The following is a 17,082-nucleotide window of genomic DNA, read 5'->3' on the forward strand; positions in this document are numbered from 1 at the left end:
ACATTTTTATTAAGAATTTCATAAAGCTTTACAGGACAATTGTTGAACTTAGATGAATTATTTTTGCCTTTCTCGTCCTTCAGGTTTGGCAGTTCTCTACCAGTGAACCAATCTTTTCATCCCCATGTACCTCAGCATCAGAGCAAGAAATATTTTTTGGTTCCCATGATTGCTTTATCTACTGTTGTGATATGAAAGGTCACCTCCAGTGGAAATTTGAAACTACTTCCCAGGTGTATGCGACACCGTTTGCTTTCTGTTACCAAGATTGTAGCAATGAAATGTTGCTGGCAGCAGCATCTACTGATGGGAAACTGTGGATCTTGGAATCTAAGAGTGGACGATTGCAAAGTGTGTATGAACTTCCTGGACAAGTCTTTTCTTCTCCTGTGGTCTGGGAATCAATGCTTCTTATTGGATGTAGAAATAATTATGTTTATTGTCTGGATTTGTTGGGTGGACATCAAATATAATCAAGTACAGTCCTTATTCAATTATCTGAGATATCTGAAAATATTTTATCGTTACAGAACATTTGGATTAGTCTTATTTTATACTAAAGATTATTTTTGCTTAAGAAACTTGTCTATGATACTTTATTGGAGAGTGATCATATTTTACTTCCTATAGCGGAACAAATGCTTTTAAAAGGAATTACAGAACAAAAACATCAATTTATTTAGTAGCACTCTTTGAATTAGGCTGTGGATATTTTACTTTGGGCTTTTTTCTTTTTTTTATAGACTTCTGTGAAAAAGAAGATCAGAGTTTACTTGGTGGGTTAAAAACTCAGTCCATGATGTAATACACCATTTACTTATTTACAGTGAGATCTATTAATGAAAGGTTTTCAGAGGTAGGATGTTTTTTATCAAATTAGGTTCCTTATTTAGTATGTTTAAGTGAACAAAATACCAGTATTGAACTATATCTATGTATATATTTATCTCTCTTCCTATAATCGTTCCTTTGATTTATCCTCTTTTTTCCATTTTTGATATACAAATCTTGATGAATATTTTTGTGTCTGTATTTCTCAATTTATTAGATTTTGTGATTGTATGTCCTTTTTTCACTGGCTTGGAGGTAGGAAACACAACAAAAACCAGGAAAGAAAAAACTCTATGTACTTTTAAGTGTCCTGATTCTCTTAATGTGTATGGTTTGGGGCTGGACCTGCTTCTCCAGTGCCATAGTCCTTTGCTTATACCTGCATTTGCTTGGTATGAAGTTGCCCCCGGTGAATTATAGCTCCTCCTGGGAGCCAGGCCCTGTATGCAGTCTCCTCTTGCACCTGGGCTTGGTCCATGATTTGCTTTAACCAACAGAATGCAGTGGAGGTGACACTAATGTCACTTCTGAGCCCAAGATTTAAGAAGGGCTGGGCACTTGTGCTCTCATGGGATCCCAGAGCTGCCACATGAGAAGTCTGGCAGCTAGACGGAGAGGCCATGTCGTGAGGGAATGGCCCTGACGTTTACTAAGAAAACCAAGGAAGCCAGAGAACCAAGGACAGGTGAAGCCCCACACATGCATTCCAGCCAGCCCCCAGCTATTCAGGCCATTCTGGTGCCAGACATTTAATTTCTCACCCATAGAATCCTGAGAAATAATAAAATGGCAGTTGTTTTAAGCCACTAAGTTTTAGGGTAGTATGTTAGAGTAGGGAGTTTTAGGTGGTAGCAGCAGGGATCACTGGAGCAGAAGTTATGTCATCTTCTTTTCCATGTCACTTAAATTACTCAGATGAAAAAATGTCTCAATTTTCCTTGAAATTTCACGATATATTAGCTCAGGTAATAAAGCAGTTTTTTTTTTGTTTTGTTTTGTTTTTTGTTTTTTTTTTGTTTTTTTTGCTATGGTACTATGAATTTAGCCACTAGTGGTAGTAATAATAATAACTATTTAGGGCATATTACATCCCAGACACTTGTGCTCAGGCACTTAAAGTAACAAAAATGTATCCTGTTGTTCACCTTCCCTTTTCTACAGTCAACTGTGGTATCATTTAACTGGTCCATTTATTCGTCAGTAAAGTCTCAAATATCAGACATGCCAGAGTCCTTGGTTGCAAGCTATAGAAGTCAACTTAGGCTATTTTAAGCAGAAAAGAATTTTTAAAAAGAATATTGAATAGCTTGGAGAATTGCAACAAGGGCTAGAGCTATACAGCCAGGAATAATGAATGCCTGAAATCAGCATGACTGTGGCCTGGAGAAGACACAGCTGCTGTTCTTGAACCTCTAAATGCTCAGACCACTAATGCTAGATAGACAGTTACGCACCACCGTCAGACTTCCTCATTAATTTCAACTGGGAGACAAATTCAGAGTCTCTTCCAATTTTAAGTGAAACAGGTTCCATGCCCCTGATAGAGTACAGGAAAGCACATATCGGGCATTTCATCTTTGGTGGTGGGAGGTGAGTGCAAGACCCATGAGTTGGGAGATTTCCCCAAACCTAGAGTGGGGATTGAGGTACAGACTGGTCAAAAAGAACAACATCTCTTCTGCCAAGTTTTAGATCAGTGCTTAAATCTTTTTTTTTTTTTTTTTTTGAGAGTGAGAGACATAGAGGGAGACAGAATCTCGCAAGGGACAGAGAGAGTGCGGAGCCCAAAGTGGGGTTCAAACTCACGAACCATGAGATCATGACCTGAGCCAAAGTCAATGCTTAACCAACTGTACCACCCAGATGCCCCCAGTGCTTCTTAAATCTTAATGTATTAACCACCTGAAGCTCTTGTTAGAGTGAAATGCACGTTAACAGTTGAGAGGGCTGAAAGTGTGTTTTGCTGGGCCATAATGGAACCTGAGGCAAAAAGAAAAATCAGCAATACTGATCCTGTCCTTATTTAAAATTTTGATAATTGTTCATGTTGGAATTTGTATGAATTTTTATTTTATTAAGTAATCTCTAGGCCCAGTGTAGGGCTTGAGCCTACAACCCTGAGATCAAGAGTCACATGTTCTACTGACTGAGCCAGCCAGGCGCCCCAAGTACTAATATATATTATATATAGTACATATATATATAATATACATTATATATAGTACCTATATATAATATACATTATATATAACATAATGTATATATATTGTATATATATAATGCATATATTTGTATATAATTGTATATATAATGTATATTATATATATACATACATACTATATATACTATATATATAATACTGTATGAAAATAGTATTTTTCTTGATTACATAGTTTGTGGCACCCAAGATGAATGCCTCACATCACTCACTTGGCCCTAGTGCAGGCCTGTGAGTCAGTAGGTCTGGCCTGGGACCCTAAGCTGCCTTTCACAAGGTCTCAGCTCTCTCAGCTCCAGCCACTGTTGCTGTTCTGGGGCCCATGTGTTGTGTAAGGAGGCTGTAGGATTGTTTTGTCTGGGATGCAGATCATTCAATTCCAATTTAGGACGGAGATAAACATTTTATTTGCCCCTACTCATTACTTATCTCTAAAACACCTAGTAAAAAATATAAGGTAGCACATAAAATGCCTTGAAATTTCTCTTTCTCAACAAAAGCTATATGAGTTTGCTTATAGTCATTGAAAATAGTAAAAACTTCAACTTGAAAAGGAAATTCCATCAGTGAAGATCTTGTATGTATTTTTTATTGAAAGATCTCTTTCCTTCAATAATGGACATTTTACATTAAAACTTTATACAACCAAAAATCTCAAAATAATATTAAAATCACACTAAGATATTTTTCATTGTTGTCTCTACTTATTATTGGTTAAAAATATTGCAAGACACTGTAACTAATGTTTCTGCTTTAAAATAAGCAATTAAACTAAATGTCACAAGAAGAGACAATGAATACATACTATAATTTGCTGATAACTGGCTAAAATGATAATAGTAATTAATGTGTAAGAAACAATTGCACTTGAAAAATTAAAAAAGTAAACAAAAACTCTCTATATATGTTTATGAACAGGGTTAATCTGTTAACCTTGCCAAGAGAAGTATGTGTTTCAAGTTTAAAAAAAAAATTTAACATAGCAATCATTGATTTTAAAAAAAAAGTTTTTGTTTTGAATTTCCCCCATAGTTTGTTAATCAGAAAAGACTGCAGCACAACTAAAGCAAAATAACACTTCATTGGTATTTAGTGCAATTTGGAGTCATTTTACATGAAATATTAAACATGTACCCTTCAGGAAGTGGTTGAAAGTAAGTGCTCTGTCCCTTTCCCCAGTGTACGCTTAACTTCTAAAGACTTTCATAGGAGCTTTGTGACTAAGGCGTTTCTCCTATGTGGTATGTGAGCCAGTAGAGAGTTGACTCTTCTAAGTATTCTTCTTCAGTGATCTGATTTCTTCCCCCTGTTCTCCACCCTTACTGTGGTATTATCCAAAGCTGGCAGGATGAAAGACAAAGTTTGGAAGAATTACTGTAGCACTAGAATACCAGGGCTCTAGGTGGAAAGACTGCCATTCAAAAAGGTGTTATGTTAGTAATGAAATCACTGAAAACTAACAAATGCCTACATATTTGATTTAGAAATGAACATCAGTGTGGAAAACATGCATTGGAATATTAATTGCTTCCCACAGGAATAAAAAAATTCAAGTTACACTGATTCTTAACAGTCTGATCCAGTATATATAATATTAAATCCGACTTGCAAGAGTACAACTATCCGCTTGACCACACTTGCCAGTTGCTACCATGAGGTTGAGCCATCATTTCCAGAAGATGCCTTCTATATGGTAAATGACAGAATAATAGCACATTGCATGTTGAGGGAGCTCAGCATGATGGATACTGATAAAATGTGTTTTTGTAGGAGAGGAAAAAGGAATGTGATTCCCCTTGCACTGAGTGAAGGATGTGTACTTGTATTGTGGAGTCAGAATCTTAAGAAAAGTTGAATATGCCGGCACCATGAAATAGAAAGTGTGGGTTTGCTGGTATGTCTATGCTTCATGCTTGCCATGTCCCTTCTTTGGACCACATGTGTGGAGGAACAAGGCCACTTTAGACTCTGAGATGTTTTTAAAGGTAGCAAGGTGAATGCTCAAAATTATAAATGCTCTTGAACATTTGACTCTAAATATGAATCATTCAATTACGATAAAGAAAGAAACTTTCCATAGGAAGTCCTTAGTACAAAGGCTCCAAATCTTGGCTTCCTGTCAATTTTCCCTAAAGACCTAAGGGAATATTCAGAGATATGTAATGTCAGTAGCCTCTCCTATCTTGTAATAAATGGCTGGTTTGGGGGATGGGTTATTTTTCCTCTCTCATTTTTGCTTCTTGGGGTGAAATGAGCCTCCCTTTCAGAGTTTTAAAAGCTAGATTACACTGGAAGCAGTTTATCCCAAGGTTCTCAACCTTTGGGATGTATCAGAATTCGTCTGAAGAGTTTTGCCAGAATAGACAGTCCTGGCCCATCCTCAAAGGATCTAATTTGGTAGGTAGGACTGGGATGGAGCCAGGACATCTTAAGTACCACTGCACTAGATGGGGATTCTCAGAGATGGAAAGAGAATATGTTGCTTCCTTTCTTCATGATGGTAAATAAAAATGTTGCCTAGGAGCCAACTGGGCCAAATGTTTAATATGTTCTTAAGGGAGTCCTGGTGTGGCAGGACCTGTAGAATAGCAGTGTGGTGGACCTGTGCATGTTACAGTTTCAGACCAGGGAGAATTCAGAAAAGCAGACACGGAAAGAGGTGGCAGCCAGACTGTTATGATACCTAGTTACTCACTGCATTCAGGAGAATGGGAATTATTGTTTCTATCTATATGATCCTTTCTTTCACCATTACCGTAGAAAAGGAAAGAAACCACCAAACAAATGGTAGGGTAAACTGGAGTAGAGAATCACAAACCATTACAAATATTGGCAAAAGGACATGTTGTTCTAAATGGTGTGTGGGTGTGTTATGTGTGGAGCGCTGTAGAATGGGCATGGTAGGCTCTTGTAAGAAGTTCTTAGTTTGGAGATTTTGCTTCGTGTGGTCCCTTGGATGGAATTTTCTCTTGAGAACGAGGAGGAGCTCAAGGCACCAGGACCTAGGATTGTGCAAATACACTCTTTACAAGGAACGCCACCAGTTCCGTTTCTAAACAGTTATTTTAGAGCCTGTAAAACATGCTGCTTTTCCCTAGCTTGGTTTCTTTACCTCATATAAAAAATAAATAACAAGGGCAAGAGAAGAGCCAATAACTGGCAACAGGAGTGGGTTAAGAGTCACTCTACTTAATGATCTGTGGACAGTCGCTCCAGGCCTTGGCTTTCCTTTTGGCCAACGCCAGCCAAGCTGGTTCTGTTGACACGGGGGCAGCGTCTGGGGTTGAGAACCTCTTGGTGACTTCTTTGACCAGCGGTGCAGGGGGAGCTGAATCCGAAATCTCCACTGAATCGTGTTTAGAAGGAAAAGAATAAGAATAAAAGTCAGAACCACATTTTGATGTATCAGAAGGGTAAGATTTCAGGGCCAGCCAACATGGCGGAAAAGTAGGGGGATCCATACTTCCCATGTCTCTCAAACAGTCTAGAAGGAAAAGAGACAGGAGTCTAACAAGGAGACACTGGGACAACCTGACGGGCTGTAGGTGGGTGATTGTGAACTGGGGGAGATAAAACGGGCCGTGTAGGCATGGAGAGGAAGGATCCTCTTCTGCAGAGAGACAAAGGGAAGAGAAAGAGTGGCTGGGAAGTGTAGGACTGTATCTAGACAAGAGAAAAACCTCCGACCAGGATGGAGAGGGATCCCATCTCTAACTCTGGGGCCTTCGTACTGGGGCCAGCTGCCCTGTTTGTGCACCTGGGGAGGAGGGGAGCCACCGCCGGGTTCGGGGGCAGGTCAGGGACGCAGTCCACAGTAGGAGAAAGCAGTCCTCTCCCTGAAGTACTGTGGCACAGGACAAAACCAGCTGGGACAACATAGGCGCTTCCCCAGGGCTGGGGCGCATGGAGCGGGAGTTTAAATCCCAGCCAAGTACCAGGGCATGGAAGTTGGCAGAGCGAGACAGACCTCCTCATCTGTGCCCACAGCACAGCGAGGACGGCGCAGTGATTTGGGACACCAGTCAGTGGAGAAGAGGCTGGGAGGTCGCCATTTTTATCCCCACCACGACCAAGGTGGGGCCTCAGGGATGGGTCCCTGGGGCCCACAGTGGAGGTGGGACCTGCCTACACCAAACCACGCCCCTTCATGCCAGGTAACTGCATGTCTACTGGAGTGGGATAGATGCTGAGGAACCAGATGGCCCCCTCCTCCAGACTAGTGCTGCTGCATTGCCTGGATTAATTCTAGGACAATTCTTGTTATTTAGATATATTCTTCCTTCCTTTTCTCCTTATCTCTTCCCTCCTCTAGACTGGGTACTCTGGTTGTTGGTTTGTTTTAGCAGACATATTTAATCCATTCTCTTGATACATGTTCTACACCACCTCCTTTCCTTTCTCTCTCTGGAATAATCAAGCCTATAGTTTCTCTAGATAACTTTATCTTCATTTCTTTTTCTCTGCCTCCTCCCTTATTTTCCTTGCTCTCTCTCTGAATTAAGCTATTTAGTCTCTCTGCCTGGTCAATGTTTATTTTTTCCTTTACCCTGCCCCTGTCATTTCTCTCTTTGTATGTGCTCTTCCATCAGCACCACCTCCACCCTGTTCTTTACTTGTAGCTGGTGTTTCTGGTTTTTTGCTTTTTGATTGTTTTTGTTTGTTTCATTTGTGTGATTGCATGTTTTTCTTTCCTGTTTATCTGTTTTCCTTTCCACAGCTACTTCAAGGAACAAATCAAAGCACACCTGGTGGAGGGTCCAAAACATCACTACAAGTAGGGAAATAAAATAACCAAAGTTACAACAACAGAGAGCAAGTAACTCTCCAAAACACACCTCCTGAAGGGCCAGGCCCTGGACAGTGTATGACCTCCTCTTTAATAAAGCAGTGCTCACAGGTGCAGAGCACATAACAAGCTTTTAAAACTCACAAGGGATAGAAAACTAGCCAAAATGACGAAACGGAAGAATTCTCCTCAAATTCCAGGAAGGAGTGGCCACTAAAGAATTGATCAAAACAGATATAAGCAATATAAATGAACAAGAATTTAGAAAAATAGTCATAAGATTAATCACTGGGCTTGAAAAAGGCATAGAAGACAGCAGAGAATCTACTGATGCAGAGATCAAGGAACTAAAAAATAGTCATGATGAATTGAAAAATGCTATAAATGAGGTGCAAAATGGAAGCGGTCACAGCATGGATTGAAGAGGCAGAGGGGAGAAGAGGTGAATTAGAAGATAACATGGAAAAAGAGGAAGCTAAGAGATTAAAAAAAAAAAAGTCCAGGATCACCAGTGGAGAATTAGAGAACTAAATGATTCAATCAAATGGAACAATATCCATATCATAGGAGTTCCAGAAGAAGAGAGAGAAAGAAAGGGGCTGAAGGTGTACTTGAACAAATCAGAGCTGAGAACTTTCCTAATCCAGGGAAGGAAACAGACCTTGAAATCCAAGAGGCACAGAGAACTCCCTTCAGATGTAACTTGAATCAATTTACTGCACGACATATCATAATGAAACTGGCAAAATACAAGGATAAAGAGAAAATTCTGAAAGCAGCTAGGGATAAACAGGTCTTAACATACAAAGGTAGACTCATAAGGGTAGTAGCAGACCTATCTACTGGAACTTGGCAGACCAGAAAGGAATGGGAGGAGATCTTCAATGTGATGAACAGGAAAAATATGCAACCAGTAATCCTTTATCCAGCAAGCCTGTCATTCAGAATAGAAGGAGAGATAAAGGTCTTCCCAAACAAACAAAAACTGAAGGAATTCATCCATCACAACTAAATCAGCTCTACAAGAGATCCTAAGGGGGATTCTGTGAGTGAAATGTTACAAGGACCACAAAGTACCAGAGACATCACTACAACCATGAAACCTACAGATAACACAGTGACTCTAAACCCCTATCTTTCAATAATAACACTGAATGTAAATGGACTAAATGCTCCAATCAAAAGACAGAGGGTATCAGAATGGATTAAAAAATAAGACCCATCTATTTCCTGTCTACAAGAGACCCATTTTAGACCTGAGGACACCTTCAGATTGAAAGTGAGGTGTTGGAGAACTATCTATCATGTACTGGAAGTCAAAAGAAAGCTGGAAAAGCCATACTTATTTCAGAAAAACTAGACTTTAAAGTCCGCAACAAGAGATGAAGAATGGCATTATATAATAATTATGGGGTCTATCCAGCAGGAAGAGCTAACAATTACAAATATCTATGCACTGAATTCGGGAACACCCAAATACATAAAACAATCACCAACATAAGTAATCTTACTGGTAAGAATGTGTTAATTGTAGGGGACTTTAATACTGTACTTATAACAATGGACAGATCATCTAGGCAGAAAATCAGTAAAGAAACAATGGCCCTGAATGAAACACTGGACCAGATGGACTTGACAGATATACTTAGAACTCTACATCCTGAAGCAGCAGAATATACTTTCTTCTTGAGTGCACATGGAACATTCTCCAAGCTAGATCACATTCTGGGTTACAAAACAGCCCTCAATAAATATAAAAAAATTGAGATCATACCATTCACACTTCCAGATCACAATGCTATGAAAATTGAAATCAACCACAGGAAAAAGTCTGGAAAATCTCCGAAAGCATGGAGGTTAAATAACATCCTACTAAAGAACGAATGGGTCAACCAGGCATTTAGAGAAAAAAATACATGGAGACAAATGAAAACGAAAGCACAACAATCCAAACCCTTTGGGATGCAGCAAAGGCAGTCCTAAGAGGAAAATGGCCTATCTCAAGAAATAAGAAAAATCCCAAATACAAAATCTAACTGCACACCTAATGGAACTAGAAGCAGAACAGCAAAGACACCTCAAATCCAGCAGAAGAAGAGAGATAATAAAGATCAGAGCAGAAATAAACAATATAGAATCTAAAAAAACTGCAGAGCAGATCAATGAAACCAAGAGTTGGTTTTTTGAAAAAATAAAATTGATAAACCTCTAGCTAGGCTTCTCAAAAAGAAAAGGGAGATGACCCAAATAGATAAAATCATGAATGAAAATGGATGTATTACAACCAATGCCTCAGAAATACAAGCAATTTATCAAGGAATACTATGAAAAATTGTATGCCAGCAAACTGGACAAATGGGAAGAAATAGAAAATTTGAACAGACCCATAACTAGTGAAGAAACTGAATCAGTTATCAAAAATCTCCCAACAAATAGAGAGTCCTGGACCAGTTGGCTTCCCTGGGGAATTCTACCATACATTCAACACAGAGTTGATACCTATCCTCAAGCTGTTCCAAAAAATAGAAATGGAAGGAAAACTTCGGGACTCAACTCATTCTATGAAGCCAGCATTACTTTGATTCCCAAACCAGACAGAAACCCAGCAAAAAAAGAGAACTACAGGCCAATATCCCTGCTGAATATGGATGCAGAAATTCTCAACAAGATACTAGCAAGTCAAATTCAACAGCATATAAAAAGAATTATTCACTATGATCAAGTGGAATTCATTCCTGGGCTGCAGGGCTGGTTCAATATTTGCAAATCAATCAATGTGATACATCACATTAATAGAAGAAAGGAAAAGAACCATATGATCCTGTCAATAGATGCAGAAAAAGCATTTGGCAAAATACAGCATCCTTTCTTTTTAAAAAATTTTCTTTTTTTTGAACGTTTATTTATTTTTGGGACAGAGAGAGACAGAGCATGAACGGGGGAGGGGCAGAGAGAGAGGGAGACACAGAATCGGAAACAGGCTCCAGGCTCTGAGCCATCAGCCCAGAGCCTGACACGGGGCTCGAACTCACAGACCGCGAGATCGTGACCTGGCTGAAGTCGGACGCTTAACCGACTGCGCCACCCAGGCGCCCCAGCAGCATCCTTTCTTAATAAAAACCGTCAAAGTCAAGATAGAAGGAACATACTTAAACATCATAAAAGCAATTTATGAAAAGCCCACAGCTAATATCATCCTCAATAGGGAAAAACTGAGATCAGGAACATGACAGGGATGTCCACTCTCACTGCTGTTGTTTAACATAGTGTTGGAAGTGCTAGCATCAGCAATCAGACAACAAAATGAAATAAAAGGCATCAGAATTGGCAAAGAAGAGGGCGCCTGGGTGGCTCAGTCAGTTAAATGTCCAACTTTGGCTCAGGTCATGATCTCAGGGTCTGTGAGTTCAAGCCCTGTGTCGGGCTCTGTGCTGACAGCTCAGAGCCTGGAGCCTGCTTCAGATTCTGTGTCTCCTTCTCTTTCTGTCCCTTCCCCACTCACACTCTGTCTCTCTCCCTCTCTCAAAGATAAACATTAAAAAAAAATTAAAAAGAAAAATTGGCAAAGAAGAAGTCAAACTGTCACTTTTCGCAGATGACATGATACTCTACATGGAAAACCCAATAGACTCCACCCAAAAGTCTGCTAGAAGGCATACATGAATTCAGCAAAATTGCAGGGTACAAAATCAATGTATCGAAATCTTGCATTTTTATATACCAATAATGAAGCAACAGAAAGAGAAATAAAGAAACTGATCCCATTTACAATTGCATCAAGAACCATAAAATACCTCGGAATAAACCTAACCAAAGATGTAAAAGAGCTGTATGCTGAAAACTATAGCAAGTTTATGAAGGAAATTGAAGAAGTCACAAAGAATTGGAAAAACATTCCATGCTCATGGATTGGAAGAATAAATATTATTAAAATGTTAATACTACCAAAAGCAATCTACACATTCAATGCAATCCCAATCAAAATTGCACCAGCATTCTTCTCAAAGCTAGAACAAACAATCCTAAAATTTGTATGGAACCACAAAGACCCTGAATAGCCAAAGTAACATTGAAGAAGAAAGCCAAAGTGGGAGGCATCACAATCCCAGACTTTAGCCTCTACTACAAAACTGTAATCATCAAGACTGTATGGTCATTGGCACAAAAACAGACAGACCAATGGAATAGAATAGGGAACCCAGAATTGGACCCACAAATGTATGGCCAACTAGTCTTTGACAAAGCAGGAAAGAACATCCAGTGGAAAAAAGAAAGTCTCTTTAACAAATGGTGCTGGGAGATCTGGACAGCAACATGCAGAAGATTGAAACTAGACCACTTTCTTACAGCATACATAAAAATAAACTCCAAATGGATGAAAGACCTGAATGTGAGATAGGAAACCATCAAAACCCTAGAGGAGAAAGCAGGCAACAACCTCTTTGACCTCAGCTACAACAATTTCATGCTCGACCTGTCTCCAAAGGCAAGGGAATTAAAACAAAGATGAACTATTGGGACCTCATCAAGATAAAAAGTTTCTGCACTGCAAAGGAAACAATCAACAAAACTAAAAGGCAACCAACGGAATGGGAAAAGATATTTGTAAATGACATATTGGATAAAGGGCTAGTATCTAAAATCTATACAGAACTCACCAAACTCCACACCTGAAAAACAAATGATCCAGTGAAGAAATGAAAGACATGAATAGACAGTTCTCCAAACAAGACATCTAGATGGCCAACAGACACCTGAAATGATGCTCAACGTCACTCATCATCAGGGAAGTAAAAATCAAAGCCACGCTGAGATACCACCTCACGCCAGTCAGAGCAGCTAAAATGAACAAATCAGGAAAACATAGATGCTGGCGAGGATGTGGAGAAACGGGAACCCTCTTGCACTGCTAATGGATTCATGCAAACTGGTGCAGCCGCTCTGGAAAACAGTGTGGAGGTTCCTCAAAAAATTAAAAATAGAACTACCCTATGACCCAGCAATAGCACTGCTAGGAATTTACCCAAGGGATACAGAAGTGCTGATGTATAGGGGCACTTGTACCCCAATGTTTATAGCAGCACTTTCAACAATAGCCAAATTATGGAAAGAGCCTAAATGTCCATCAGCTGATGAATGGATAAAGAAACTGTGTTTATGTACACAATGGAATACTATGTGGCAATGAGAAAGAACGAAATCTAGCCATCTGAAGCAATATGGATGGAACTGGAGGGTATTATGCTAAGTGAAGTAAGTCAGAGAAAGATACCATATGTTTTCACTCATACGTGGATCTTGAGAAACTTAACAGAAGACCATGGGGGAGGGGAAGGGGGGAAAAGTTACAAACAGAGAGGGAGGGAGGCAAACCATAAGAGACTCTTAAAAACTGAGAATAAACTGAGGGTTGGTGGAGGAGAGAGGCAAGTGGGTGATGGGCATTGACAAGGGATGAGCTCATTGTTGGGATGAGCACTGGGTGTTGTATGGAAACCAATTTGCCAATAAATTATATTAAAAAAAAAAGTAAAAGATTCAGAAAGGAAAACCCAGTGAAACACTGGGCATCTTTAGTGAGAACAATTAGGGGAAGAAAGTGGGTGATCATAACTGTTACATACAGAATTAGAATATGGTTGGTTTTAATTTCACAGTTTCTAGAAGCCTAGGTTTTTGTGCACAGCTCTGCCTACATGATAATAAGAAATAAAAGGTAAATGTTGTCATTCTAGCTATACAACCAGTCAATTCCAGGAAGAAAAAGATCAAACCAGCAGTTTGAACTTATCTTTTTTTTTTTTTTTTCAAACTGGTGAGGTCAGAAGCTCCCCTCTGTACCAAGCTCTCGCTGGGGGCCTCCACTCCCTGCCGGCTCTCTAGACTTCTAGGCTGGCCTCACAATTCCAACACTTGTTTTATCAGATCTTAGAGACCTCCTAAGGTGAGGGATCTTGGCTTCTCTCTGAGTCCTATTTACTGCCCGTGGCGATGGCCTACACAGAATGAGAACTCTACAAATACTGACTGAAAAGACAAATACAAAAATAAAGGTTTGCTTTATTAAGCTGTAGCCACTCTGAACTGCATTAACTCTTTAGAGCGTCCAAGAAGTCTGTCAGAGAAAGGTATGTGATCTCTGACTCTGGAACTTTATTTTCAAAGAATGATCTTGGTGGCACACCCGTTTGTTTAGAACCTTCAATTCTTGGGTGTCAGATCAAATGAAATTATGCCCATGGAGGTTATTGAGAAATTATACGGTGCTCCAAAGTGGTTTTCAAATATAAAGGCTTTTTCTCTCCTCACCAAAATATTAAGTATAGCGTTAGGGTTGAGACCTCTTTCCATTTCCATACCCAAGCTGGCAGGTAACAAAGGCATTACAAAGTCTAGATCTGGGGGGTGGGTGCCCTCTAGGGAACAGGGTTGCTCAGAAGGGAAAACAGGCCCTGTTAACCTCTGGGAGGAAGCTTGTTCCCATTCATATCCCTCCTTCAAGTGATTTGTAACAAGGTAATAGTTGGATACATGACTAATCATTTTAATAGAATAAAGAATTTTTTTAAATGTGTGTCTTTTATATGTCATGAATAGGAAAACCTGCTGTTAATTAATGTGGTCAGAAACTTGCTATCTGAATCCCCATCAGTGAGCAGAGACCTTCCCACTTTGCCTGGAGTATCTGAGTCCTGTGGGTCACTGATTCAGAGAAGCAGCTTCCAGTTCCAGCTAGGTGCAGAGCCCCAAGCAGGGGTTTTCAGATTTAGCCTCCACAAATTTAAGTTTATTGTGTCAAAGGAAACTAGACCCTGAGTGCACTTTTCAGCTCAGGTTTGATGTGAACCCCTTTACATACAACCCTGTGCTGCTCTGAGCCCGTCAAAACCCCACATCGCTTAAATTTTACCTAAATTTCACCCTTTTCCCCCCAAATCCTCTGATAATCTTGCCTCTTCCTTTCTTTAGGTGGTTCTTCTGGTACATGGTCTCCCTTACAGGAGAGCAAGTTAGCAAACCTCATTTTGTTGGGGCTACAGGCAGCGGGGTGTCGGAGAGGGAGGGCTTGTTTGATGTCCAGGAATTTAGGGAGCCAGGTGACACCACACTGGTAGCCTGGAACTGGCTGCAGTGGGAGGATTTACCCCACGAAAACTCAAATGCTAAAATCAGAGGTCTCCCCAGTCCCTGGAGGGTGACCGTTAACCATTTACCACCATACCACTGGTGGTGGGGAGCTGCTGGTGGTCTTTACCAGAAGTGCTTTCTCAAAGCTGACCTCGGGGGCTGTGAAGAGACTCGCACGCTGTGCCCATTCCCAAACTCAAGGATGTAAAGTGGCTGTGAGAAGACAAGCCTGTCACCACCGTTACACAGAATCCGACCTGCTCTCCCTACCTGTCACAGATGTGGGAAGAGTGTTGGCCTTTTTCAGCTGTTCCCTGCGCTCAAGCCTGGACGCTGCGGTCTCCGGCTTCTTCTCCTCCAGCTGTGGGCTGTGCTTGTGCAAGGAGCCTGCTCTGCTGATACTGCTGCTTCCAGGCTGCAGGATGACACCGACCTGGGTGGGCAGAGAGTCAGGGCAAGTGTGTGTTCAACCTCAGGACACGGAAAGACTGACCGTGCAAGGCCTTGGGGGGGCTTCTGCCTGCCAGCCCCCAACCTCTGCCTCTGAAGGAGAAACGGGACTGCACTTGGGAGCAATGTGTGGCCAACCATGACGCCAGCCATGGAGCAGCTCAAGACAAAGGTCCCAAAAGAGGGAAAGCCACTTTTGTAGGAGTCCCAGTGAACAGACTATAAAATCAGGGCCACAGAGCAAGACTCCTGATTCTTCTCCCAGCTCACTGCTCAGATGCATTCACTTTCCTATTTCTCACATAACTGCAGTGTGTGTGGATCACTGCTAATAATCACGGACTCTACCAAATCAGGTTAACCTAACTGAGAGCACAAGGAAACCAAACAAAATTACTACTTGAAAACACTTCCCTGGTTTAATGGTTGTCAATTTATTTACTGCTCTACCCTAAGCATTCACCACTCCCAGCTAGCTTTTTTTTTTTTAAACCCTTGTGACCTACCTAAAAGATAGCCAAACTCGAGAAGGAAAAGATAAAGCTGAAGACCAGGCTACTCACGTTCTCTCTGGAGAGCTTTTCTGCCTGTTTGGCCTCCCTGGCTTGCTTCCTCTCCTCTCGAGTAGCTTGCTGCTCCCGAAACCCCTTCTGTTTCTGCAGTGCTAACGTTATCCACAGTGGCTGCGCAGTTTCAACCTTCTCCGCAAGTTTGGAGCCATCTAACGAGTGCCTGCTCTGAAGAACAGGCTTTTCTGGGGACAAAAAAAAGACTGCTGTTACGATTTATATGATGTATCTGGGGGCGTCTGGCTGGCTCAGTTGGTAGAGCTGTGGCTCATGATCTCGGAGTCATGACTTCGAGTCCCACATTGGGCGTAGAGATTAAACTTTAAAAAAAAATTAAAAAGCAGTATACATTTGGTCTTCATGCCCATTTCTAGAACACAGTAAAACCCTTGGAATTTCCTAAGTGATGAGAGCATAAGGTGTCCCTCATTCCGTTAATGAGATGACTTTGGGACCATCCTTAAGGCTGGGGGCTGGTTGCCAGAGGAGCCAACCATGTGATCAGGTTTGAATCTTTCGTTCCCACCCCCCAACCTCTGGGGAGGGGAGCAGGACTAGAGGCTGATTTCAATTGCCAATGGCTGATGAGTTAATTGGTCATGCCAATAGTGAAACCTCCATCAAAACCCAAAAGGACAGGGTTCAGGGAGTTTCCAGCTGGTGAACACATGGAGATTTGTGGGGAGAGGTGTCTTTTGAGGGCATGCAAGCTCCATGCCCCTTCCCCATACCCTGTCCTTATGGATCATTTCCATCTGGCTGTTCCTGAGTTACATCCTTTTATAATAAACTGGTTATCTAATAAGTAAAATGTTTCCCTGAGTTCTGTGAGGAGCTCTTCCAAATTAACTGAACTCAAGGAGGCAGTCGTGGGAATCTCCGATTTAAGTTGGTCAGAAGCATAGGTGATGACCTGGATGTGGGAATGGCATCTGAAGTGGGGACAGTCTTGTGGGACAGGTAGACAGCATCAGAACTGATATGAATGATATGAAATGTAAGAAAGCCAGCTAGTATCTGAGGGCGGGCTGATGGTGTGGAGACCTGCCGCCGCGGGGGGGGGGGGCCCGCGCGGGGGGGGGGGGGGGGGGGGGGGGGGG

The 17,082-nt window shown here is 41.2% G+C and overlaps 2 protein-coding genes across 8 annotated transcripts in view; one reads left to right on the forward strand and one right to left on the reverse strand.

The window, feature by feature from the left end:
• The window catches only part of AASDH (aminoadipate-semialdehyde dehydrogenase), a 44,533-nt gene extending 43,393 nt beyond the window's left edge, over positions 1–1,140 (forward strand). For 6 of the 7 annotated variants that reach the window (XM_040482961.1, XM_040482970.1, XM_040482998.1 and 3 more), the window contains one exon: positions 84–650. In XM_040482961.1, the coding sequence (XP_040338895.1) occupies positions 84–473 (390 nt within the window). In that variant the 3' untranslated portion in view covers positions 474–650. Of the gene's footprint in view, positions 1–83; positions 651–743 lie in introns of those variants that run through there. The other variant, XM_040482980.1, reaches the window with a different exon arrangement.
• Positions 1,141–4,111: 2,971 nt separating this feature from the next.
• The window catches only part of CRACD (capping protein inhibiting regulator of actin dynamics), a 282,732-nt gene continuing 269,761 nt past the window's right edge, over positions 4,112–17,082 (reverse strand). Inside the window, exons 12-14 of the mRNA XM_040491488.1 lie at positions 15,977–16,167; positions 15,234–15,396; positions 4,112–6,395 (exon numbers count right to left, since the gene is read on the reverse strand). Of these exons, the coding sequence (XP_040347422.1) occupies positions 6,235–6,395; positions 15,234–15,396; positions 15,977–16,167 (515 nt within the window). The 3' untranslated portion in view covers positions 4,112–6,234. The remainder of the gene's footprint in view (positions 6,396–15,233; positions 15,397–15,976; positions 16,168–17,082) is intronic.

This window comes from Herpailurus yagouaroundi, unplaced genomic scaffold (assembly GCF_014898765.1).
Source record: "Herpailurus yagouaroundi ecotype Mexico unplaced genomic scaffold, PumYag 28, whole genome shotgun sequence".
NCBI classification, from domain to species: Eukaryota; Metazoa; Chordata; class Mammalia; order Carnivora; family Felidae; genus Herpailurus; species Herpailurus yagouaroundi.